This window comes from Crocodylus siamensis, chromosome 1 (assembly GCF_052110815.1).
Source record: "Crocodylus siamensis isolate JL-2025a chromosome 1, ASM5211081v1, whole genome shotgun sequence".
Classification (NCBI taxonomy): domain Eukaryota; kingdom Metazoa; phylum Chordata; order Crocodylia; family Crocodylidae; genus Crocodylus; species Crocodylus siamensis.
The window spans coordinates 157,466,340-157,493,359 of NC_143395.1; the positions used below are offsets into that span (position 1 = coordinate 157,466,340).

General features: G+C 43.0%; 1 protein-coding gene across 8 annotated transcripts in view; it reads left to right on the forward strand.

Moving 5' to 3' along the window:
• Window positions 1-27,020, forward strand: part of DAAM2 (dishevelled associated activator of morphogenesis 2) — a 276,747-nt gene that overhangs the window by 161,646 nt on the left and 88,081 nt on the right. For all 8 annotated transcript variants that reach the window (XM_090046767.1, XM_090046815.1, XM_090046773.1 and 5 more), the window contains 2 exons: window positions 9,350-9,424; window positions 19,870-19,964. In XM_090046767.1, the coding sequence (XP_089902893.1) occupies window positions 9,350-9,424; window positions 19,870-19,964 (170 nt within the window). The remainder of the gene's footprint in view (window positions 1-9,349; window positions 9,425-19,869; window positions 19,965-27,020) is intronic.

The following is a 27,020-nucleotide window of genomic DNA, read 5'->3' on the forward strand; positions in this document are numbered from 1 at the left end:
ATTCCCAAACGGATGTGTTCCCGGTAGCTTGTTGTGCTCAGAAAAGAGCGGGTGAAGTCTTATTCCCATCATCAAGTCAGCAGACAGAGTTGCTGCTGTGAACCTTGTGGGGAAGGGGCTCTCCAGTTTGGGAAAGGAAAATAAATGGTGGTTCACTAGAAATAAGCAAAACAGCACAGAAAAGGAAACTTTCAGTGCAAGCATGTGGCAGCAGGGAGGGTCATTTTCACGGGCTTGGCTCCTCCTGTGGCTTTGCCCCAAGCTGCTGAAAGGATGCCAAGAAAGAGGAGAAAAAGAATTTCTTCTTTTTTTTTCTTTTTTTATTCTTTTGTCAGCCAAAATGACACAAATACCAGCTGTTTAGGTAAACAATTGAAAATGATGCTGCTGGAAAGGAACAGGCTGAGCTGAGGGCAGTGAGCCTAGGGAGTGGGGAACAAATCCAGATGCATGTATCCATGCCATCTGGCAAGTAAAGTAGGGTCAGTGCTGGCCTGGAGACTTCTGAGCAGTGGTGGAGCGCAGCAGACAACTAAAGTGGTGTTGACAGTTAAGAAACTGGGGGAAGGGGAAGAGTAATAGCCCAGTGTTTCTATTGCCTCAGAAGTGGGATTTACCATAGGGTGGCAGCTACCCTTCCTTTGCACCTAGCACTTTCCTGGGCTGGCAGATGGAAGTCGGTAGGAGGGACCACTGCCACTGAGCTTCCTGCTCCTCACTTACTGTAGCATGTTTTTGGCAGGATTTGGGCCTTGGAGGAAGGAAAAACTCAGTCTCCCATCCCCATGCAATCAAGTATAAGGAGTTAGTTTTGATGGCCCTCCTGCTGCCTCCTGAAGACTCTGTGCCTAGAGCTAGAAAAAATGTACTTGCAAGCGTTAAAGTGTGGTGCTCTTTCCATCCACTGGAATGAATTGATTTAATAGGAAATTTGGGGGCAGAGAAGCTGGGATTTTGGCCACATCCATTACTTTATTAGGGGGTTCAAAATAGCTGAGTGTGAATTGATTTATTCAGTGCCATAGGATCAGGGTACAAGAATGGCATTAAATGGGGGCCCAGAGTTGAGCCAGGAAGACAGGAGGGCCATCAACTAAAATATTTCAGATAAAATATTTGGAAAACCTGATGAGACAATGAAGGAGATGGGGATGTGGCCTAGGGTAATGGCCTATTTGAGTCTGGCAAGTAGTCTTTGTCCTTGTGCTTAAAGGAAGTTGGGCATATTTTTTTTCAAGCTGTGGCTGTAGTTATTTTTTTGATTGGACTAAAAGACAGGGAGAAGATGCCATCCCATCACAATGTTGTTCCCATAAGTCAGTGGCTCGTGCTGGCAGTATCCCCAGTGGATGGTAAGGGCTATATGTTTGGACAGGGACAAGCAAACTTGCACGCTCTATAAATAATAAGAGGCTGATGCAGTCACCCTTGCCAGCAACCTTGCATCTGTCTGCAGTGATGATGGTGATGATGATAAAGAACCAAAGAAAGGCAAGGGGAATGGAACATAAGGGAATTTTTAAAACTAAAAATGTACTGTGCAGGCTTGTTATAATTTAAAGTTCCCCCAAAATGGGATCCTATCCAGGAACCTATGGAAAGGTCTGTGCCAGATTCAGTTATTGTAAAGCTTAATCTTGTTTTAAACTTTTATACACTACAATTATACTGTTTATTTAAACTGGACTTTGAGATTTCTGATTATGCCTACTTTTTTAAAAAAGTCATTGTCTTCACATGACACAGAAATAAACCCCAAGGCTCATTCTCTTCCAGGTCTAGATTGCTTGGCCATTTCTCATGAAAGAGGGGGAGATTGTGTATTCAGTTGGCTTTACCTGAAAAGTGACCACAATACATAGAGGTCTGAAACTCTTCTTATTTAAACAGATGTCACTTAGGAGCACTTCCTCTAAGGATGGTGCGTTGGGACGCAAGATCGGCATCGGGCCTGCTGTGCACGCATGCAATATTAACAATTTATAACCCCCTCCGCTTTGGGCACATACATAGCGGAAAATGTGATGGTTAGAATGCTAAGAAGTAAAACAAACAATACTACTTGCTGCAGGTTTATGTGCAAGATTCTAGTGTATTGTGTGGAAAACCATCTTTTGGAAAAAAGTTTTAGCACAGTTTGTCATCTGCTAAGATCTCTGGACTCTTGAGAGGTTGGGTGAATGTTCCTCCCTCCACAGTGGGAAGCTTCCTATGGGGGAAACTTCAGGAAGAGATGAATGCTTTTTCTTTTTATTGCTCTTTGTAAGTTAGTTAATCCAGTGATTTGCTGGCCTGGGACTCAAAGCCTAGGTTGTGTTTCTTCCCTGTGTGGCTGACCTGTTGTATAACTTCAGGTGGACCCTTGCCCTATGGCTGTGCTTCTGTTTTTTTTCCCTAAGTAGACTGTGAGCTCTTTGGGGCTGAGACTGTCTCTCCCTGTGTTTAGGTACAGGGCCCAATACAATATGGTCTCAGTTGGCGCTGCCGAACGTTACAGTGATGCAATTAATAACGGCATGCCCACTGTTGACATCTGAATTGACACATCACTTAGCAGTCACAGTCAGAGATGGCTTATTAGGGCAATTTGACCAGTGGTTTGCTATTGCGTAGAAGGAAGTGAGATGCCAGAGTAGATGAAAGAGTTGTTGATTGGTTTAAAGATATCCCTATTTCATACTCTAGTAACCTGGCTAGTCTATATGTGTGTATGATCACCCCCTACTGAATGCAAGTGGAATATCCCAGTTAAGTCTTAAATCTGCTAATAAGTGGATGGGCTCTTTTGGATCAAATTATGCAGTAGGCTATTTTTAGAGCTAAAGGATTGATTGCTATCTGCACACCAATAGTCTGATTCCACCGTGGGTGCGGGGGAGTACATATTTGTCTTTTTTGCTCTGGAGGAATTGTACTGAAAGGGCTGGGTATGACTCATGCACAAACCCCTGAGAATTTTTAAGTGCTAGTTGCACAGTATGAGAAATAGTGCAATGACCACATCTGCGTAGTGAATGGCTCAGTCCTTATGGTTTGCCCTGTTTCAAAATTAGCATCTCTTGGGACTTGGTTCATTTTCCTGAGAATGAACTGTCTGAGAAATCCTGGATTTATTTTAGCTTTAGAGATTTATATTTCCTCTAGTAACAGATTAAACAGTTAATCACTTAATGAAAGTGTTCTGGTAGGTCAGGTTCTATTATTGGTGCAGTTTCTACCACTGTGAACTGTGAACTAGCCAACTAGACTAAGTACTTTTAATAGCTGAGAATTTCTGTTGGGATTGAGACATTTCCTAAAAATTATGTGAAAATGCTGAACATTTAGGGAATCAGTCACAGAAAAAAGGGGAATGCTTTACTGGATAAAAAGGCAGGATGTGGGTATCTGATACAGATTCTATATCTGCCTCTTGTATAGATTTCCTGTGTGAATTTGGGGTGTATTGCTTAATCTCACTGCCTCATTTCCCCATCTATAGTGACCCTGGTTAGAAAAATATGTAAGGCTCTTATACTGGGCCCAAGAAGTTGCACTGCTGCATTGTTGTGACAGTGGTTCTTACTGGCCAGTGGACTCTATAGGGAAAGGGATGGGGGGGGGGATGGGACCAAATGGCAGTTGGGTGTCAAAGGTGTGCTGATGTGGCATATGGGTAAGTATCTGCTTCAGTCTGAGGCCTCTGTGTGATCTACTTAACGGACTAGAACAGAAATCTGCATTTCAGCTGCCACCTTTGTGTGACATTTTTGTGTCTTTGCACACTGCTTCTCTTTATGTCAATGGGAATTTAGCTTGTGGAACAAAGCTGTGGTGCCTTTTGTGCAAAAGGTGCACAACCATGCTTGACAAAATAAAGTATATTTCCCATCTCTTGCTGCTTCAAGTAATGCTTATGAATGAGGTGAACTGGCTGCACTCTTGAACAGGCAATTTTAAGAGAGAAGTTCCTGGTGGGTCAGTTTAACCTCTCTATATGCTTCCCATCAATGGATGGATGGATTTATTTGTGTGTGCACCTGTTTAAGTAGTTAAGTGGTTATATGATGCTGGTGGCCCAACATACATGTGCCCTTTTTCTCAGAGGTGCTGACTACCTGTAGGTTCTGGGGAGCTGGGAGTACCCAGCACCTCCTCAGAAAACCAGGTTAGTATTAGAGGAAATAAGAGAATCCATTATAAGGTCTCTGGACTGGGTCTCAAAAGACCAGGTCCTACTTTTAACTTTGTCCTTGACTTCCTGGGTGTTCTTGGATTTGTTACTTCCCTTTATTCTTGCCCATAGATTCCCCTTTTATAATATGGGGATCATATTTCCCTACTTTATCAAGCTATTGTGAGGCTATATCCACTAGTGCTTCTGAGGGTCTCAGTTGCTGAGAGGGTGTTACAGGAAAGCCCCTTACCTTGTTTTAACTGTGATTGGTGCGGGTGTCCGATGCCAGACTGACAGCCCTAAAGACTAAAGTCTAATCTATGAGCACAGTATTTGCATTTGCACAGACCTATGTTTTTGCATGTTGGCTTATAATCTACCGAGGAGAGCACCCAAACCCAGAGCAGACTCTCTAGTGCCTGAAGAAGGGTGTTTGTGCCTGAAATTTTTGCTTGAATTTGTGCCTGAAAGCTTGCAAAGACATCCAATTTTTTAACTGGCCTGAAAAAAGATATCACATTTACCCAAAGAACCTTATCAGCATAGGCAGTAGCTGTTTAAGCTTAACTCATGCTTCTTCCCATATAATTCAGCTGTGATCTTAAATAAACACCCCTCAGATGAGCAAAGACTTTAGTTTTTAGGGCTTTCTCAGGTTTTGATATCCTGCCTACCTACATAGAACTAATTGCCCTAGAGCTGGGGTGCCTTTCTGGAAAGCTGAGGCATAATGTGGGGGGGAAAAAAGCTACCTTGGGCAACCATCTCTCACTCATCCCATCCGCCTTCTCTCCTACCTTTTCCATTGCACATGCAGGTACGGAGCAGGAAGCTGAGAAGTCTCCGGGAGTGCAAGGTGTTCTGGGAATTACAGTTTTCTAGACTGGCAGTGGAGTTTGCTGCTGGGGTTAGGGAGCAGGCTTTCTTCCCATTTTTTACCGTTGAAGCCCAGGTCCAGAAGGGGGGGAAAAAGGTGACTTCAGCAGCAAAAAATGAGGGTCGGTTTCCCCCCCAGCAGCAGCTGCAAACCCTAATGCTGCTCTACAAATCTACAGTTCTCAGAACGTCTTTTGCTCTATGGCACGTGGTATCTGGGCTGGCAATATAAGCAAGCAGGTGGCAGGTAGCAGAGGCCAACAGAACCCCTGAGGGGCGGGGGGGGATCTATCTCCCTTTCTGGCTCCCCTTGCTTTAGGTGGGGTCTGTGGGTGTGCCCCTGCTTGTCCACTCCAGATTATACCACTGCTGGAAAGGACCACCAACAAGGGAGACAGTATCCAGTTTGGGCTGGTGCCTCTTCCGGTAATGATTTCTGGTTTTGGGACCCCTGTGCCGGGGATGAGGCACTAGGGGATGAGGCCACCAAGTCTCTGTGTTCCAGTGAGAACAGCTGTCCCTTGAAAACAGGATACTGGATTGATTCCTGAAGAGTCCCCTAAAACAGTTGAAGGATCAAACGAGGTGTAGATCAAATTTTGTTAGTTTGATGTTTGCAGTTGCTTCAAATTGTCCAAATATTTAACATATTCCATCAAATCCTATTTTAGATTAAGTCAGTTAACTCAAAAGTCCCAGTTTCCATCATGGGTTGGGGCCAATCAAGTTAGTGCCAAAGCCTATACAGTACCTTGACTATGTTGCAGCTTGTATGGTATCAGAACGGTGTTTTCACAGTGGTTACATAGCTGTTGCTCTGGTGAAGAATGATATGGCTGCTTACAAAGCTCTCAGACTGACGTCTGTTTTTTTAATGTAATATTTATACTATTCAGGGAGCTAAAGGCAGGCTTTGCTTTAATGGATTTCTTCAGCTGACGTTTTGCTTCATACAAATGGGTAATTGTTTCCAGCTATTGACGCCTGTGTGGCTTTGGATAGAAGGACGTCCTTTTTTTCCTTCTATGTCTACTGGACCAAGAGAAGAATTTTGTCGTCATCATCATCAAGCTGCCTCTCAGCAACTTTCACTGAAGGGTTTTCTTAGAGGTTCAGAGCATTGAAGAACTTAAAAAAATTTGCTTTCAGTTTTTGGCTGCTCATTTACTGTCTGCAAGGAAACACACAGTGCTATGATTGCTTACCAAGAAGAACATTCACATCATCTGGGTAATGAAACACTTTCCCCAGGGTCTACAGTTGCAATATGTTATGTTACTGCACCAGAGTGATGGAAATCACAGTGCAATAACTGGGTCTCACTTCAGAATCTGATGTTCTGAAAATCTTCTCCAGGTACAGGGCTAAAAATAACAGTTGGATAACCAATGTTTAGGTTGTTCGGCTTTAAAATCCAAGCACTTATTCAGACCTCTTGGGTTTTTAAAAGTAGGTTTTGCAAGAGCTGGCTTTCTGGGAATTCATTCTGGACATATAGACCCAGATTTCGAAGTTCTTCCTCGTGTTTATTCTGAACTGAAGCTAGACAGTCATTGATTCCAATGAGAATTTTTCTGAATGATGCTTAAGCAACACTGTCTGGATTAAGCCCGTAGAGAGCACAGTATTTTGGAGCTTTTCTTTCTGTATGATTTTACAGTATTCTGGTTTTTCTTTGGACCAGAAGAAAATAAAATCAGATGTTTCTGAAACTCAAAAAATATTCAGATTCAGTTTGGATTTGAATTTTTATTTGAAGGAGGGATCCAGGCAGCTCTTAGCCCAGGTTCAGCAACTGGGCAAAGAAGATGCCAGGAACATAGGTGAATACATGGGTTTGCCAGACTTAATGTCACATGTGTCCAGTGAACAATCTTAGCTCTTGATCGCTTGCTTTTCCACACTTCTACATATAGGAAGTTTCCAGTAAGGCAAATCAGCGTCCTTTCTACTGCACATTGGTCCCTTGGCTGGATGTCCCTTGGCAAATAGGGTACTATGTAATCTTATGTGCCCTGTGAAATGACCTTTATTCAACATGTTCTATATTATCCCTTTCTTTCTTGTCTAGCTCTGGGCATGATAAGATTATCTTCTAAAAATAACAATGTATTTATCAAGTGCGTGATTTTTGTTTTGCTTTTCCTTCAACAAGGTCATATTTTGATTAATGCACAGGAAGTTAAGGCCTGCTTTGTTCAAAAATAACTGTCAGTGGTGTTGCTGTCACTTAACATCTAATGGAAGAAAAAGTGTTAAAAGGCTCTCAGCAACAAAACAGGATGTCAAAATCTAGTTGGTTATTGGGAGTGGTTTATGTAGCTCTGGAGTCTGTTGGTAAGTGTGGATCTGGCTCTACCAGCTCATCGCTATAATTAGTGCATAGGGGAGAAGGAAAGCAGAGAAATTTTCCAATGTGTATTGGGGAAAAAGAGTCTGTATTCCTACATACACCAATTAAATGGAAGTGGCATTTATGGGATAAATTGGAGAACCATTGGATAAATCTGGTACCCATTACCATTTTGACAGTTTACTTTTCTGTGTGTGGATGTGTGTGCATATGTCTCACTCTCCCTCCCCCCCCCCAACATCTCTAAATAGGTATTTTAATAACGTGTGTGTGTGTGTGTGTGTGTGTGTGTGTGTGTACTTCTGCCCTCTTTTGGTCAGAAATAGAACGGTTGTTTCTGCCATTGCCAAAGTAGTATGAACATCCAATGTAGCTTCTCCTCTGGTTCACATGTTTCACACCATTACTTGGAACATCTCTTACACACTCTTACCCATTCTTGTTTACCCAATCCAAACCTGGGAACATGCCAGTGTGGCTGCCCTGATGCCTCCCTCTGCAGTTACTTTTGAGACCTTGGTCTCTAGTGTGCTTGAGGAAGGCCACTCAGAACATTTCTAGCAAAGTGGCCTCGCTGGAACATTTCTAGGCTTGGGGCATGTGCCAAGGAGCAGGTGGAAAAGCTTGGAGGCCTCTTGGTTGGAGCACCCCCCGGTAATAAGCATACTCTGTGGTTTGGGGGCTAAAGGATCTGAGTTCTGTCCCTCTTGTTGCTATGAGTTCAAAATTTGAAGGTGTATAATACCATGGATTTATTACAATGTTTGTTATCATTTAACCTGAAAGGAACTGGGCAAGTGATAAGCAGCTGCTGAGGCTGGGCCAACTTGTGGACATGTAGAACTATTTTTAAATAACATGGATATGTTCACAGTGTTGAAAATGTTGATGTATTCTGATAAAGATCTGGCTATTTAATCTTCATTTGTATGTCTTCCATAAGCTGAGCTAATTGATATTAATAAATGTTTAGATATTGGGATGATAATCTTCTTGTCTGTCTCATCACTGTCCCTTCTTCCATCTTTAATGTAACTCCAGGCATCCAGATTGCCTACCAGATAATAAACATAGCTTTAATTTCTGGGGGGTTTTCAGTGAGGGATTAGTTCCTTAGTAACCCAGGCTAATTTTTTTTACTGGTACCTACTATATCTGTCCATATGGCCTTCACAAAATCAAGTAAAATACCTGAAAAAAAAAGTGAAACTTCTTTTAAATGACCATCCAAAGAACCAGCAAATATTCATTGCCAAGTAGAGGTAGGATGTTAACTGAAGGCTGTGGTTCACTGAACTAGAAAATGCACAGGAACATCTTAAAATGATTTGTAGGATGGATATTGGAGAGGAGGTTAACACAGGTTTCACTGTAGCTCACAGGCTGCTGTTCTGTACCCCAGCACGCTTTCAGGTGGTGTTCAGCTTCCACTGTTTATCAGATCACCAGCGAAGCAGTCATTTGACCTGTGTGCAGATTCCTTGGCTTGTATTTTTTTTTTTCCATGGCAAACATTTTCACTCTACTTTTTTAGTGAATTTCTGTGCCTCATTAGCAGAAATAAAGCAAAATATTTCAAAAACAATCCACAAGTTGTAAAACTCAGAAAACATAACTGTTATGCCTGAAAGGCCTGTCTTTTTACTAGGAGCATTTCCAGCATATTGTAAGGAGTGGAGGTTTGCCATTCAGGTACACATGGATAACCTTGCCTCCATTAGTTTCTTAATGCTGCTTTCAGTAAGCCTTGCTAAAGCATGATCATTCCTTCTCTTCCACCACAGTGACAGCTCTAGCTTTAAGTCTTCAGAAAAAGTTTGTAATAAATGCCCTAAACCTATGTGCCTTATATAGAAGTGGGCTGGAGATAACACAGTGAAGAATCCCAGATAGTACCACCTTTATGAGAGAGATTCCTCCTTTTAAATGCTGTACATATAACCTTGTTTAATTTGCTGTTTCAGGAACAGGAAGACCCTAATAAGCTTGCTACCAGCTGGCCAGATCACTACATTGATCGCATCAACTCCATGGCTGCAGTAAGTTACCTCTCCTGCAGAGACGGAAAGATTTTTCTAAGAGTACAATCTGTCTGGGAAAGAGTCCTTGGAGGAAAGTGGTGTGAGCTCAATAGCTTGACTCATTAACCTGACTCAGGGGTCTGATCTGGCGCATGGGGCCAACCTGGCTGGGCCCCAGTCCCATGTGCCACATTTGGCCACGTGTTGGTCCCATGTGCCACATTTGGCCCCAGGACCATGTTATATAGTTTGCAGGGCTTGGAAATTTGGTGAAAAGGGAGTGGTGGCAATGTTAATTGTGGCTGCTCCTTTGCTGCCAAATTTCTGAACCTGTGCAGAAGTCCATGAGCTGGATGACATGGCTCTGCAGGCTGGATCTGGCTCATAAGGCAGAGGTTGAGCACCACTGGATTACGTGACAAAATAGGCCTTTTCTAGCTCTTATTTCTATGATTCAGAGTTATTAAGAAGAAGAAATCAGATTTTTTTTACTAGAAACTCGAAACACTAGTAACAAGATGAGATTGTAGAACTGTGGTTTGGATCTTGGACATCATCAGTGGTTTTCTACTGTACTCACTCATATGTACAAATGCATATGCCTTTTGCCTCCTTCATACTCTTTTTAAGCCACATATAAAGAAGATCATAATAGGTTTAAAAATAAATTAAATATAAATCCAAATTCTTAAACATGTAATAAAATTTGGCCCCAGTTTTTGAGTTTAACTTGGCCACAACTGGCACAGCACTTGAATGGGAGGGGCAACATCAGCTGCATGCCACCTTTGTGCTCTCCTAATCCTAAAACCAGCTTGGGTCCCAGCACAACTTAGAAACTTTTGATTGCTCTCAGTTATGTCAGTTGGTGATGGTCCACAAAGGATCATTAGACCAAAGGGGCTTGCTGGAACACAGAAAACCTTCAGTCACATCTCTTATGTCAGAGGTCTTACGGAAGTGAGACTACAGAGATGGCTTTCAGTGTCTCCTACCCCTAGTGTCTTAGGCTGAAGAAGTGCACACTAAATTGTGCCTGACTCAGAAATAGCTTTCACTTGAGTGGAATCACTTGCAGGCTGGTTCTTTCCTTAGTATGAGTGGGCATGTGTAGATGAAATGGGGGCCCTAAATTGAAGTGGTGGGTTTTAAAAAGTACCGCTTCAATTTAGGGCTGATAAACCCCCATGTCGTGCACATGCCCCACTGACTTATGTGTCTTTTCAGTGGGGAGGGGAGGGTGAGTTGCCAGCAGGCAGAGCAGTCCCTGGGCTGCAGTGGGGCCCGGTGCTTTCCTCCGTGGCTGCGGTGCCTCCCCCCAGGTGGCACTTGCCTGCAGGCACCTGGCTCAGGTGGTCCCAGGAGGCACCACAGCCTTGGAGGGAAGCACTGGACCCCTGCACAGCTTAGGCAGGCTAGGGTAGGGTGGAGGGGGATCGGGCTCACCACTTTTCTTGGGCGGAGCTGCTTTCCCGGGCTGCTGCCAGGCTGCCTGCAGAGCTGTGAAGCTTCCTGGAGCCTAGTGCTTCGCTCCTTGGCTGTAGGGGCAGCGAACTAAAACTCCTCAAAGGAGTTTTAGTTTGTTGTGCCCCAAGTCATTTAAAGTGCATTACATCACCAAATTTCCTACAGCAGCTGGAATTAATACGCAATATGCTGCTGAGGCATGCAAACACTGACACCGTTAAAGCAGTTCAAAATCATTCAGCCTGCTTTAAAGTGTTGTGCACACATGCCTCTCATTCCGTCTACACATGGCCAGTGACAGTAGGAGACTTAGACCCTTAAAAGGGGAGATAGGATGATAGTGCTATAAAGGAGATGAGCCAGGAGGTCCCATTTATTCTTCCTTATAATAAAAGGACAAGGTGATAGTCAGAAAAACTGAAAAGCAAAAAATGGAAAAGAGAAGAAGGAATATTTTTTTAAACTGCATTATTAACCTATGAAAAGCAAGGGTTTTGTGGGTGATACCTTTTATTGGATCAGCTGCCTAGTTGGGACAGACTGTCTCTTTCTCTGGGGTAGACTTTAACAAGCTTTTGGATGCAATGCATTAGTTTTAGTTTTTCACGTTTAACAGCTTATCTAAGTCCGTTCCAGCCATGTAGTTGGTCCAAAAAAAGATATCACCTGCAGAACTCCTTGCCTCTTGCATATTTCCTGGACCATGCTGGCTACATCAGTCCAATACTACCAAATAATTAACCCACAGAACTTATTGCCACAAGCCATTAAGGAAAAACATTTAGGAAAATAATTAAAGAAAGAGTAAAGCTTTTGTATGGAAAATATTTACTTACATGCTACAGAATTAGAAAAAAAAAAGAAGCATCAGGCTTATAAAATCGTTAAGCTTCTAGCATAAACCAACCAGTAAAAGATAGGGTTCAGGGAAAATCTTCCCTGAAAGACATGCTGCTTAATTATTGTCTAATACATTGTTTTTGTACCTTTTTTTTCTGAAGCATCTGGTACTGGCCCTATGCTAAATGTTTAAGTAGATCACTTGTGTGCTCTGGTATAGCAGTTCTTCTGTCCTGAAGTTCTTTGGTCTGTTACTGATTTATTGCCAAATTCTGCCTTTGGTTATTTATATGCACAAACCATTGACTTCCCTTGGCAGTTGTACATGCATAATTGATGACAGAATTTAGTTCTTAGTCTCTTGGGACATGCATTTTGCTTGGTTGCTTGTTTGTACTTTTGTAGTTAATTTATAAAAGCTTTTCAGTTCATTTTTATAGCATTGTTTCAGGCTAAAAAAATAATGCCATAAAAAAGGCATCTTGTTACACCTCTAATTTCTCAGTTGTTGGTGTTTCTTCTTGGTTGTATGCGTTAAGTTTACTGACAAAATAAGAATTTTAGTAGCACTTCAAAGCTGGAAGATAAAAGAAAAGCTGCTGTATACTTTTGTCATGGATCACCAAAGTTACCTCCTAATTGCTAAGTCCAGAAGCTGTTGGTGATGAGGTATGAAGTCAAAACAATACATCTTGATGTGAAGAGGAGGGGTATTTTGAGCTTGAATGGCTAGCAAATAGGTTGAGCTTTGACTTCTGAATGAACAGATTTGCTTTCAGAAAGCCATTATGGTAAAATAATTAGGGAATTGTGTAATGTCACTGAGCCAAATTCTGCTGGAAGGGCTTGATTCAAACCCCTTTGAAGTTAGTGAGTCTTTGTACTGATTTCAATGGCCTTTTAAGATTAGTCCCTATATCACACTGGTGTAAATCTGGAGTGAAGATATAAATGACACATTTGTAAATCTGGAGTAGTTCCATGGGCAGATGCCACATTTTTTATCTTGACTACATTTTTGGAGCACCAATAAACATGAGCCTCGAGCAGTGTTGTTTGTCATGCGTTGCTTCTGCAATGCTTGATGGTAACTTTTTTTTCTCTTTGGTCTCAAGCCTCATGTTTTACCTTTGCCTTAGAGATGTTAAAGGGATGCTATGGTCTCAGGCTAAAAATGTTGAGCCTGATTTAGTTGTGCTATTTTTATGCAGGTGAAAGTCCCACGGATTTGGTTTCAATGGAGTTACATCTGTGTAAACTGGAATAACACAACTGTAAGCTGGCTCCAAGTTTTTTAAAGTGTCCATTCTTGCATTGTTGTTAGTGCAATGAGATTTTTAAAATGGAAAGTATCTTTACAAAAATAATCCCATTCGTTTCATTCCTAAAGTCATATGGTTTGTCTGGTTTTTTTTTCCTTTACACTTCACCCAAAATGGAGATGAAAACCAACTGATCAGTTTCACTTTGTTTCCAATCAGTATCAAGCCAGTTCACTTGCTGGCTGTCATATGTGCCAGTGGCTGCCACAGTTACTTAAATTACAAATGTTGCAAAGGTATGTTAGTCTTGAAACAAAATACTTTTTAAAAAAAAGGCTAGTAAATAATAGAGTTAATAATGATTAAAGTGTTGGGGTTTTTTAGATGTTGTTAAACCCTGTTTTTTTGCAAAATTAAAGTTCTGAAATGGCCATAAATCAATCTGACAATGATACTGCAAAGTACATTTTCCCTTTTTTTTTGCTCAACTTATTTTTTAGGGTCCCTCTTTTGATTTGAGGGATGGGGTAGGTAGTTCCACTTATTCAGTGATAAAATGAGAAGTTCATGTAAAACATGCTAAGATCAGTGAGTGTCTTTCTGCTGATATCAGTGAACTCTAGACAAGCTTCTGATTCTTGGGCTACTGTGTTCAGTGATATCTCTCCAAAAGACTCATTGCCATGCCATTAATTCTGTATAGGAACAGAATACAGGTTTTCCTCACTTTATGTGGGTTCTGTATGTGAATTTGTTCTTATGGCCCTTTTTATAGGAAAATTCGTTATATATGCAAGGTAAATTCACTCATGCGATTGGTGCGGTGGAAGCCTACAGTCAGCTGCTTTGTGCGGTGCATTGTGGGATTGACACGCACCAAAATATAGTCTCCTGCATGGATCTGTGCTCCTTGCTCATTGTCTGTGACGCGTGTTTCTGTAGTTGCCCTCCCCATTATAGTAACATTCACCACCACCCTGTGCTTGTGCTGTTGGTAAGTACCAAAATTGTCCTGTAAAAGTGGTAGAAATGGGTCTGGGGGTCAGTACACTCAAGGTCTTGTAAAGTGGGTTCCCTTTATGCAAATTCGAATTATGCGCCATTTTCCAGGAACGCATGTACAACATAAAGTGAGGGAAACCTGTATGCTCAGGAAAAATGTGTTGATTTCTGATACGTTTGCTACTCTCAGCTGGTAACCATAGGTCAGTACGTTAGGAAGCACTCTTGCATATAAAAAGTGGTCACAAATTCCTGTTCCAGCTCAGAAATCTGGATGTTTGGAGCCCAGTTCTATTCTTGTACCCTTTTTATCTATCTTGTACATTGTTGTAGCCTCATTGACTTCAGTGGTTTTCCCCCTACTTTTCATCTGCCTGACTGAGAGTAGAATCAGACCCCGTTATAATGCCACTGTTCTGGATGGAGTTTAATATCCTTTAGATTGCCCAGCTAAAAGGAAGATCCAAGTAGTTCATAGGTGGAATAATTTTCAATCAGTCCCTGCAAGAAATAAAGTTGCTTATTGACACTGCCTGTTTCAGAATAGTACCCTCCAATTTTGTGCTTGGAAGTTTGGTACCTGAAAATCGAGTAGCTTGATATTGAAGTTCTGTGATTATACCAGTGATGGGCTAAAGGCACAAAATCAGAAACCTTTCTGTATATCAGGGTCATCATTCCCTCTGCTGACCCCTTAACATACAAAACTTCCTTTCATAAAATACAGCAGCTGCTCTATTTGTATCACATGTCAAGAAACCAGTCTCTCTCTTTCCTCATACGCTTGCACACTCTGTCTCTCTGTCAGCCTGAATAAACACAAACCTCACTTTACTGGGGAGAGGGAACATTACTCTTGACACCACCATGTTGCTTTTATGAGCTTGGCAGTATTTGTACATCCACAGAAGGGCTCACAGGTGAACAGTAGCTGTCGATACAGCTTTGTGGAGAGAGCTGCGCTGAAAGCATGTGATGGGGCCAGAATTCATAAATACAGCTGTTACCAGGCCCTTTTCCCTGCCTCAGAAATCCCTTTCTCTGGGCAAAACCATTTCATGGGGCCTAAAAGAAAATATATCTTTCAGCAGCATCTAACAGGTGGGTGATAGCTTTGTCTCTTGTGTGGTTTAGGTGACATTCATGCTTCTCTAAAAACCATTGTTTACTCAAAGTCTCTTTGGCTTTTTAAATCAGTTCTGTAGTTCAAAATTTCTGCTTTGGATCACCTGCAGTCCAGTTACAGGGAAATTGTGCCAGATTGAATTCCATCTTTGTTAGTTTCTTTGAAGATATAAATATGAATCACCTGGATAATAGTGGTTAAATTAAAAAAAACAAATAAAAAGCTTATGACATGGGACCAAATTTTGATTTAATTTATTCTTGTTACAATCAGAAGTAACTTCACGGAGTCAATTAAATAACATTGGGTGCATCTACATCTGCACCTTATTGAGGAGTTGAGTAGTAAGCTCTGCAGTAAAGTGTCACTGTCTACACATGCACTGATATTAGGGTGCAGTAAATTAATCAACTCCACCATAAGATAGTACTGTCGGGGATAGTACTTGACTCTGCCACAGCACAGCTATAGATGATGACCAGGGCTGGTTGGGGCTAAAGTGTGGGGGTGCCTGCCACCTAGTTCCTCACTTTAGCACACTTGTGCCCTAGCCAACCCTTCTACTGCCCAATGCTGCCACCCAGAGCCTGGTGTTGACCCCCTTGACCTCCTGCCATCCTGGAGCTGCTCTGCCTTGGCTCAAACTGCTGCAGCCCTGGGCGCACATGCAGACGCAGAGTGTACCAGGGTTTATCACGTTGCCTTAATGGCATGTGTAAATGCACCCACTTTGTAAAAAATGGTGCAAGTGAGTGGTACAAATTGGGAGCCAAGACAAAAATCTGAAAATCCAGTTTACTTTGCTACTATCTTTGCTAATCTTTTCCTTTCTCTTTCACTTGGCTTAACTTAGTAAGTGAAACTACGCTTGCCATGCTCGCATTCTGCTTCTAGTCACTTGCACTTTCTGGCTTGTCTTTACTAGCATTATGCTGCTGTGTTTGTAGTTTCAATAAATTCAAGGGAATATTTAACCCTGGGGATAGTGGAAGGAGTTTCCCCTGGCTTAGAGAAAAATATTAAAATATTTCTTGTTCAAATTGAGGCAAATTTTGTAAAGCAGAACCCAGGTACACTTTCAGTTTTTCTCTTACTCCTCAGTTAGAATTATAGGGCATCTTCACATGTGCTCCAAGTTTGGGGTGGGGAGTGCTTTAATTCGAGCAGCTCTTGGGAGCCTCTAACGATATAAAGTGCCCAGAGCTCTCATGTATTCAGTGTCCCATGATTCAGAATAGTGGCTGGGTCATTTTAACTAAAGCTCATTCAATGCACTTCAGTTAAAGCACCCTTGCTGCCATTTTGGAGCATGGGGATGCTGAACACCTGTGACGCAGAGATTGCCAGAGTGCACTAATTAGCATGCTCCAGCAGACTCAGTCAAGTCTGCCCCAACCTGTGCTAATTGGCATGCATCAGAGCAGGCATCAGGCGCGTGTATAGGTGCCCCTAGAGTGGTACAAGCGAGGCAGGTAGCTAGCTGTTGGATTTCCTTGATAGATGCAAACTATTATGCCCAAACATACATCTCTGCGTAATTGTGCATGGAGTTTTAGAGACTAATTGAGGCTCCTCCTTTTCCATTTTCTGCTACAGAACATACTGTAATTTTGGATTCTAAACTAGTTCGATGTTGCCCATATGCAGTTTGTAGTTCACAAGAGAATTCTTCCACCAACCACAACAGAGAAGACTAGCCACAAGACTGACAGCACTCTCCACTTACAACACAATTTCCCATCCCTCTTTCCCAGTTACAGTCATGTTTTCTGTAATTCTCTCATTGTTAAATTATTTCACAGTGTGGACATGTGACCATTCTGTCATTAGGGGAGGCACAAGGAGTAGTGCTCCTGGCCTCATGTAGGAGTGAGAAGTGAAGGGCTCTTGGCTGCCTGCAGCTTTCGGAAAGGGGTTTTCTGTAATTACCCTGTGCTGCAAAGGCAGGATTACTTGTGTTTGTTTCATTTGGATGTAGGCCTTCTCCACTCTCCAGCAAAATACCTTTAAGCACCCTCCTGCTGTCCATTCACCTCTCCCCAACTGTGGCTCAGAGGAGAAATTAAGCTGCTGTAAAAAATGGGGACCTTTCAAAGGAATGTTTATGGGCCAAGAAAAGATGACCATATGGGCTGTTGCCCAAGGAAACACAAATCAGACCCTGAATCTCACCCCAGGAATCTGCCATCAAGATTCCACAATGCCTTTTTAGGATTTCTGTTTGTTTTTTTGAAGAGAGGATCATATATGGCTTGGCTCAAGTGTTTCAATTTATGTTTCTGGCTGTCGGGAGATTCTGGCAAAAGATAAAACATTGTCAGCTCGTTTTCCATCAGTAGCGCTCTGTCATTCCATTAGGGCAGGAAATAGCTTGCTCTGTTACTGAGTGAATTTGACTTTACCGTGGATCAGAGAAAGGACCCATAGAGTTAAATACAGCTCCCTGTGCCAGCTGTGTAGCAAAAGACAGCCATGGCTCTTGGCCAAATGACCACCCTCAGGATTTGACATGTGTTGGCACCACGTGGTTCACAAGTTGGCATCACAAGAATATTTACCAGGGGATGAGGGAAGGAAGGGCAGAGGAATTTAAAAGAAGATCCAACAAAAGGAGGATTTTATTTATATTTTTTACATATAATATGATACATAATTTGACAAAGACTAGGTTGGGGGTTTTTTGCCGTAATGGGCCATTATTGTAGGTGCTCAGATTCTTCAGTGGAGGGGTACGATATAAGAACCTTGATAGACGTGGAGGCAGGATTCTGTTTCTCTTAGTGCACCCCAGTGGCAGCTTTCTAGCTGTGTAGGTGGCATTTTTGCACTTACACACAGGTAGAAATTCACCTTTACCCACAGTGTGGACTTGTTAATGTGTATATGTGTGCTGAGCATGTACAGCTGCCTATGCACTGACCAAGCTGGTTCGTATGTACACCTGCTGCTGATGCTTAACTGTGGATAAGTCATGAAAATGCAGCCAGCTAGAACCCAACAAATGGGTGCTAGAGGAGTACTCTCTCCTGTTTTAGCTCTACTACCTCAGTGGGTTGGCCACTTGCAGGAAGCAAGAGACTAAGGTTTTAGGCCTCTCTTCCCAGCACGGTTCTCTAACCACTATGCCATAGGTTAGGCATTATCCAGTCCCCTCTCCAGTGCTCCTTTTGAAGCTGGCCCCCTGGACAGCCAGAAAGAAGATATGTGGGTTCAGGCAGAAGCAAATTAGCCAGAGGGTGTGCAGCTCTCCACAGTGGATTCTGGCTTAGAAGGAAGCAGGCCCTGGGGTTTAGTCTGGAGCCCTGCTCCCAATGGCACAGAAACCGCTCCACTGCACTGCTCTTCATCTGTTGTATCCAATGATTATTAAATGTAAGGGGCAGTGGCTCAGCTTCAAAGGAAGGACTGGAGAAAGGACCATGGCAAATGGCTGACCTGAGGCATGGTGTTTTGAGCACTGTTCTGGTTCAACTCTCCTTTGGACTAAGGAGGCTAGAGCCTAGAACCGGTGTCTCCTACTTCTTGGGCAAGTATTTTTAACCACTCAACTACTGGGGAGAAAACATGGGAGGGTCCCTTTCCATTGCTTCCATGCTTTTTCCTTGACTTGCACAGCTACACAGTCACATACCTAAGTTTATGTACATGGCCATTGCAGAGCCTACTAAGCGTGTTCAGTGTGTGCACAGATGCTTTTACATCCACAGTACAGACAGGGCCAAAAATGGCCAGGTATGTGGCTAGAAAAGTGCTTTGTAGGGACACAAAGGGAAATAGAATTCCTCTGAATTAAACCAAATACAAGAAGAGCCCAACCTGAAAACTGTATTTCTCCCTGTGCTCACCGACATTGTTCAGTAAAACCTCACAACATCCTTGCTGAATAAGGTGGGAGTTACGATCCCTGTTTTGCAACAGGAGATGCTAAAACAGAAATGGGAACAGGCCAAAAATCCCAGATGTTGTGGTTTGATTTCCAGAGATGTTGAGTATGTGCAGGTCTCGGTGGAGTGATGAGCTTGATTTTCAAAACCTGCTGAATGCTAATAAATCCAGTTGACCTCAATGAGACCTGTAGGTGCTCAACACCTCTGACAATCAAGCTACTTATTTAAAGTCTTTAAATATGAGCTTGGATGCCTACTTTAGGCATCCAAGTTTGAAAATCTGAGTGATTCTGGACCACACAACAAATCAGCAGCAGAGCTGGGAGAATAGATTGCGAGTGTTCTGCCCTTTTGGCAAGGTGCTTGAATGTGAACATTTGAAAATGCTCAATAGCTCTGAGTGGTACAGTATTTTGTGCTTTCAGCTTGAGATGCTTATGCCCAATTGTGAGTGGTGATCAGTACTGTCAACTGCAGCTGACCTAAAGAAAAGATTCAGGCCTTCAACTCCTCTGCAATTCAGGCTGTGGATATCTCAAATGGGATGCACAAAATTAGTGCTTCAACCTATCCATCTCCAAATGGGGACAGAGATACCCATCTATTAGGCATGTTGAAGCAGCATTTTTTTTACACGTGTTGTGGTGAGCATTCCAGATTAGACAGTTGAACAATGTCTTCTGAGGGCTTCCTGGCAAATACGATTTCCCACGGTAATCTGAGAATTTAAGGTTATCTTATACGGATAACTCTGAATGACTGGGTAGAATATTTCTTACCCGTGACTCCTGGCTTGCCCAGTAGCCTCAATTTTCTCCGAACTTTCAAGCATCCACAGGTTTTGTAGTCACCTCTCTGTGCTATTTTTCCCCCAAACAGATGCAGACTTTATATGCTTTTGACGATGAAGAAACAGAAATGAAGAATAAAATAGTTGAAGACTTGAAAACAGCTCTGCGGACTCAACCCATGAGGTAATTTTTGTTCAGTTCCTTTTACCAGCCCCCACGAGACCAGATGTGATGCAGGAAATGGTGTCAGTGAGTTCAGTAGTGCCTGGGAAGACACCCGATCATTTCCTCCTCAAGGACAGAAAGCATTTCCATAGCCTGTGCATGCCACTGGGGATCCTACCTCTCTCACTTTTACACTCTTGAACCAGGTGACACGAGGATTTAAGCACATAACTCTAGGCAATTTATGTTGTTAATATCCTGTGGACAGTTTTTGGAGAGAGACCTAGTTAGCTGGGTTAGTCTGAAGTCAAGTAGATGGTAGCGTAGATTTGGAGGGTTGTCTTAAATTTCCTGCTCTCCTCCAGTTGTGCTTCAGAGCAGGCATTGAGAGTCAAGTGGCTTGAAGCTCCAGGCCCTTGCCACCTGTCCCCCACCCCATACTACCCCGCTGCTGCCTACCACTCCCATGGTATCTGCACCCCACCCCACTTGCACCTTGTTCCCTGCTACCTGCCATCCCATCCACTAGACCCCACTGGCACATGCCCTCTCCCCCCACCTCTGCTTTGCCTCTCCTCCTTCCTGCTCCCCATACCTGTTTCCTGCCCCTGCTCCCATGCTTGGTCCTTGTTGCAGCTGGACCCTCCTCTATGCCCCCCTTCTCCCCGTGTGGTTGCTGCCATCACTACTTACCTCCCTGTTGCAGCTCTGGCTGGGGCTCCTCTCTGGCCTGGGGCAGGGAGCATGGAGCATGTGCTGCCTCAAGCTCCAGCACAGCCACATAGCAGCTGTTGTGTTGTAGCAGCTTTGGCCCTGGAGCTGGGACCAGAGCTGGCACCATTGCTGCATAGCTAGCCTGGGACTGGAGGTGATGGCACATGCTCTCTACTCTGCTTCAGGGTGGAGTGGGGCCCCAGTCAGAGCTGGAGCTGTGACAGGGAGGTAAGTAGTAGCTGAAGAGGAGGGGGAGTGGAGGCAGGATGGGGCAGCAGAGAGCAAAGGTTAGAAGCAGAGGCTGCAGGGAGAAGGTGGGAGGGAGGGAAGGTGCTGCAGCTTGGGCTCCAAGACTAGCTTTGGGGTTGGAGTTAGAGCCGGAGCTTCAACTGCTGCCCCCTCCTCACTTATGCTCAAATCCAAGACCAGGAACTTTTCCCCCCATGCTGAAAAGGGAAGAAAAACCTCATCTTGGAATCAAATAAATACAGTAAATGTGTTTACCTCAAAACCATGTAGAAGTTAAGAGATTTTTCAGTCCATAACTGAAGTTAAGAGATCATCAGTCAATAACTTCATTTTTTTATTTTTAAAAGAAAGCAGTTTCATGAAAAGTGTTGAAGCCATAAATTCTAAGTGATTTCAAGCTGGCTGGGAACTCATAGAGTGAAACAGGGAAGAAGATGCTTCTTTCTGAGAATTCCTGCTAAGCCCAGTGACTGAGATGCTCACACTTCTGTTCGTTGTGTATTGTTTCTTCTGGGGATGAACGACATAGAAATATATGGACTCAGTAAAAGAACAAGATTAGTAGAGTTACACCAGGACTAATATTGGCTCAGAGGGTTCCACATAATGGGATGAAACCAGTTGGGAATGGGGATTTGGACAAAGGTAGCCTTTTCTCTTTATGTGCAAAATTGCATAGCTGGATGCGTGGTGTGTGTGTTTGTGTGGGCCTCTTCCTCAGAAGCATCAGGTATTAGCTCCCATAGGACTTCAGGCAGTCCTTAATGGACTGCTTGAATGTTAATTTAGCATAGGCTAGGTTGTTTGAACTTTAACAGGAGTCAAGTCTTTCCCTGTATTAGCTTTTCTTTTGTCCTCTGTCCTGATAAATGATATTCCACCTACAGCTTCTGAAAATGTGACCCTCTAAGAGAAGGAGGGGGGGAGTCTATTCTGTTCGGCATGTATGTCTTCCCTGTCTCCTCAGGCTCTCAAATCTCCTGTGTTGAAAGCAGCTCTAGAAAGCAGCTCATGCCATGTTTTTTCCTTCAAGAAACATCCAAGGAGTAAGAAGCACATTAATCTCAGCAGAAGGAACCTTCTGTTCTCTGCTTGGCTTTATGCAAGTCCCATTAGTGCTGTCGGCTCCCAGTTTTACAGGAGGGAAAATGTCCAGTTAGAAAGGGCGGGATGTCACCCAGAAAAAAATTGCTTATGTTGCACAAGTGTCTCTACATTCACAAAATAACAGCATTTTCTTTCTTCAAGAGCAAGAAAATACATTTAGCCATTGTTTTGGCTTTTTTGCTTTCCATGGGCTGCATGAGTCCATGCACAGGTGTTGGGTAAGCATAGAGGTTTAAGATGAAGAAATTGACTTGATGAACTGTTGTTCTCAAACTTGGGTCAAGCCATGACCTCCTTTTCAACCACTTGCCATTAGATCTTCGCTAATGTAACTCAGAAGTCTTTGTGGCAGTTCTCATTGTGTGCTCCACAGGAGGTGCTGAACTGTGGTCTGCAGCCCCTCCTCCTTGGCAAGCTTCAGGGCAGAGTAGTGGAAACTGGTACGATGATTTACAATATGAAGTTGGCATGCAAGGAAGCTTGACTTGAAGTGACAATATAATCTTGCCTGTCTAATCCTGTCTGTCTCTAGCCTATGGGCAAAGCATATTATGCCACATGCATAATGGCACAAGGGAAAACAAGAGATTTAGTGCTTGTCCCAGCTTCCCCATTCTTAGAGGGCAGTTCCTGATATTTCAGCCTACAGGTCAATACTGCTGTGGTGGGATGTAATAACAACTGTGCCTTGATGCAGACCTGTTTAGCTGTTTACCTTGTGGAGATGATGGACTCCACCATGTTATTGAACACATCTGTGGCAGCAATAGTTGGAGCAAAGCACCCCATAGCTTTGAATGACTAGCTCCCCAGTGCATAGTCCCTACCAGCATTAACTCTTTCACTCTAGGCTTTCCGATAAGACAGCCCTGCACTCTGAGGTCAAGGTGAGTGGGAGACAGGAAATGCCTTGGGCCAAAAATTGGATTTTTATTAGGGCTTTCTGAGCCACCCTTGTGCTGCTTTAGCTGGGTCCTTCTGACAACAGACCTAAGTTTCATCTGTTTATAATAACAACCCTAACGAGTGTCAGCACTAGCATCCATGAACTGTCACATACAGTGTTCTCTCTCAAATCGCTGGCAATGGCTTAGGACCTCTCTTTTTTTTTTAATACTGAAGCCAAACAAAATTCTGAGTTAAGTCCCATGTCTCAACTAATTTCCAGTGACTCAATTCGTTAGCTGCCAAATGGGCTGTGTGCCAGTGCCTGATCAGCAAGCCAATTCCTTCTTTGATGGAAAGGATGCTGTGAAGGGGCCTGTGGCTACAGCAAATCCCTTTTGTGAGCAGCTCTGTACATCAGTCTTCAAAATACTAGTCTTTTTTCTTGAATTTGGGCAGGAAACCTCATTTTCTATGTCACTTCTGCTTATCAAGTCCCTGATCAAAATGGAGCGTTAAAAGCTAACCTTGGATGGACTGAAGGATGCACTTCAATCAGAGCCGAATACCTGTGTCTTCCACAGGAGTCACAGAAAAGAAGAATATGGACCTTTAGATCTTTGTTGTATTCTGCTGTAGAGCAGAGTCTACCTATAAAATGTGCAGTTCTTACAAACTATATCTCAGGGAACTATGTGAGGCCTAATTGATTAATGATCATAAAGCACAACACTTTTTGATGAGAGCGCTTTGGAGATTCACTTAAAAGAACATAGTGAATCATTCCCAGTCCTTAGGAGCAGCCCTACTATAATAAACACATGTCCTAGCACTCAGGAGCAGCCCTAACATATTATATATATATGTGTGCTGCTGTTGTACATAAACACATTATATTATCTCTCTCTGATGGAATGATAATGTATGTTTTTACAGTGTCCACATACACATGCAGACTATATACTTGAGAGCGAGGGCACAGTTCTCAAATCCTTTAAGGGTTTTGTTAGTGGGTGGGGTGCCTGCTCCTATGCAGATAGGCTTTATCCCTTTAGGAGTCCTTAGCCAGTCCAGATAATAGTCCATAATACAAACAAGGCCTCTTGCCCAAAGAGCCAAACAGATGACAAAGTAAAATCCTTTAGCTTTTCTTTAGAGGACAGAAGAGGGCCTTCTAGCTCTAGTAAACTTCTCCTCTGGGGCTTCCTGGCCACAACTGCTCCTTCTCCAGCTTCAGCTGCCTCCTGTTTCTCCCCTTGGGCCTTGAAACTGCTAGCTAATCACCCGCAGCTGGGCTCCTACCCCAGGGCTGTCTGCCTCCCTTAAAGGGCCAGACCACCCTGTTACAAGGTGGTTACTGTAAACAGTTGTAATTACAAATTCTTGGACCAGAAGCAGCGAACAAGCAGTTTTTCATCTGATATTGCAACCCTCAAATATGGAAGTGCAGCATCACTGTGACAGTAAAATAAATAAATTAAAAAAAAAAGGGTCTGTAGAAATAAAGGCAACTTTTTGGATCCTACTAAGATTTTTGGATCGAGTTTGAAAGCCAAGGAGAAAAAGAGGTCTGAACTGGTTCCACCATAAGCAATAAATAACTTCACCCTTCTGCCCTTCTCCATCTCTGTTTTACTAGATTTAAAATGAAAGGAGGCTGAGCTTGCTTTATTTTGGTTGGGCTTAGCTGGTTACACTCCTGTGTGTTGTAGCTGATCACCAATGTATCCAGCAAGTGCAGCTCATTCAGCTAAGGTTTTTAGGCAGGGCAGGAGTCCAATGCATGTCAAGGCTGTGCATGTCTCCTGATCCAAAGGCCAGTGCTGCAGTTAGCCTGGGAAATGTTGGCTTGACTGTCAGCAGGGTGGGAACATCCTGCCCTCCCCACACCCCCAGTGTATGTTCTTTCCGCCTTTCCCAAGCTGTCATATCTCACAGAGAGGCTGTAGCAGAATATGTACAAGGAGAAAGGAGCACATAAGACACAGCAATGGGGGAAAAAAATCACTGCTCTCCTCAGCCTGATCTGTTTTGGGATAAAAGGGGTGCTGTTAGGGCTTGTTAGCCAACACATTCTAACTACCATGCTCTGAAACTCTGCAGCCAAAAAGCTAAATTGGTTTAGTTAAAGCCAAGGACCAACTTAGGCTTTTAATGTGACCTATTTGGCACCTATTAAAGTAAATGCTGGCTTGTTTATGCTAGACTCTAAAATGTGTTAGATCATTTTGGCAAACATGTGCTGACTTCACACCTTTAAATCCTAGAACAGAGCAAGGCCTTAACGTGTAACATACAGAGCATATGGGATGATGTTCTGACATGGGCATAAATGACACAGATAAACTGGTGGTCATCCCTGCATTCCCCATCTTAGACATGCATAATCGTGTATGTGTGCCCACAGGTCTATACAAACGTACAGCATATCTACATACATGGTCCAAGAAATGTTGTACCCAGGTGTTTGGGTCCTAGAAGTAGTATAATTGCATCTGCCTACACTAGTACACCCTGCTTCTCAGCCCAGGCACAGCACCATGCTAATGCAACTGTGTTACTCTCAGTATCCAAACTAGGAACTAGTTTACCTATCTCTGAACAACTCTGTTTGGTGCTATATACACATACCCAAGATACAGAAAAGAGTCAAATGAACATGGTGGTAAGAGTGGAACTCAACTGAGTTGAATCTTCTACCCCTCTCTCTCTCTCATATGCATACAGGAGTGCCAGACAATAGACAGGGAGAATGATAGCTGAAGAGCAGGACTTCCCAGTTTTTCTATTTATCTTTCTTACGTAAGACTTTTAACTTTCTGAGGACAGGCAACTGACTGTTTTGGAAAAGGAAGATGAAAATCTTTACTTTATTTCTTCTTCTAATGTCAGCTGCGACAGGGAGGTACTCAGATGTGCTTCCTATTGAGTAACAGAGTTTAACATTTTGCTTTCTTGAACCAGACAGGGTACAGGAAAATCCCAACATTATTTAAAATTGGGTTATTAATCAAGGCCTATGACACACAGCTTTTTCCTGTACCTGCCCTCCTGTTGGAGTGACCTCACCCAAGGAGTCCTAACAATGTTGATCTGGAAAAGATTTATTTGGGTATTGTACTAACCCAGGAGAACATGACATGTCTTTCTCAAATGCCATTTCACCTGGTCTTCAGCATTGTGGAGGTCATAATGACTAGTAGCAGGAGGGAATGCTCCACCTGTCTTTAAGGCTTGTTTTTTTGAACTACAAGCCAGCACCAGTTTTTAACCCATCCCTTAAGCCTGCAGCTGTACAAATGACAAAGTTTTTAACACTGGTTGTTGCTTTAGTTAAGGAAGGCCTTGTTTTCACTAAGGAGTCTGTAGAAAGTCATTGTGCATACCTGTATTCAGAGAACATATGACAGGACTCAAGAGTTTATGGTATGTAAAGAGACTAGTGCCAGCCCATTCAGAGTTGTGCTGGAGTAGATTTTAGGCTCTTCCAGGTTATAGCTGGAGAAGCATCTTAAAACCATTGACATCCTGTTGATGGTTGATAGCCTGGGCTAATTAAGTTGGCTAATAGTCTTTCCCTATGACCATGTTTCCCCAGCAGGCATAAAACCTCAGAGCTGACTAGGACTTCATTAATTACAGTTTCAGCAGACATGCTAACCACCAATTGGTCGCAGAAACTGAGCTGCTTTTAAGTTCCCTTATAGCCAGTTAAAATTGCAAAGCATGTTATATATTTGCAGTCAGGAACAAATTTTCCCTTGGTCAGATTCCTATGGACTGGCGATGTTTTTGCTTTCCCCTGTGGTGTAGCACTTTTCTTAGAATCCTGGTCATACACTAATCAATTACTTCCATGTCATTGCAATGGCAGGGCAATGGCAGCGTCCTCCTCAACTTGTTTTTTTTACACCTGCTGCAAGGTGTTATTGTAGCTATCTTATATGAGGTTTTGGAGTGGATGATTTTTTAGTAAACAGTTGCCCCAAAATGCAAAGGGGTGGACTCAATACCTTGGGAGTCCTCTTCCAGTCCTGTGTTTCTGTTTTACTAAATTGCCAGTGCACTAAATGTGATCTCTCTTTCTCTAGTCCCAAAGGGGAGGAGCATTTGCTTCTT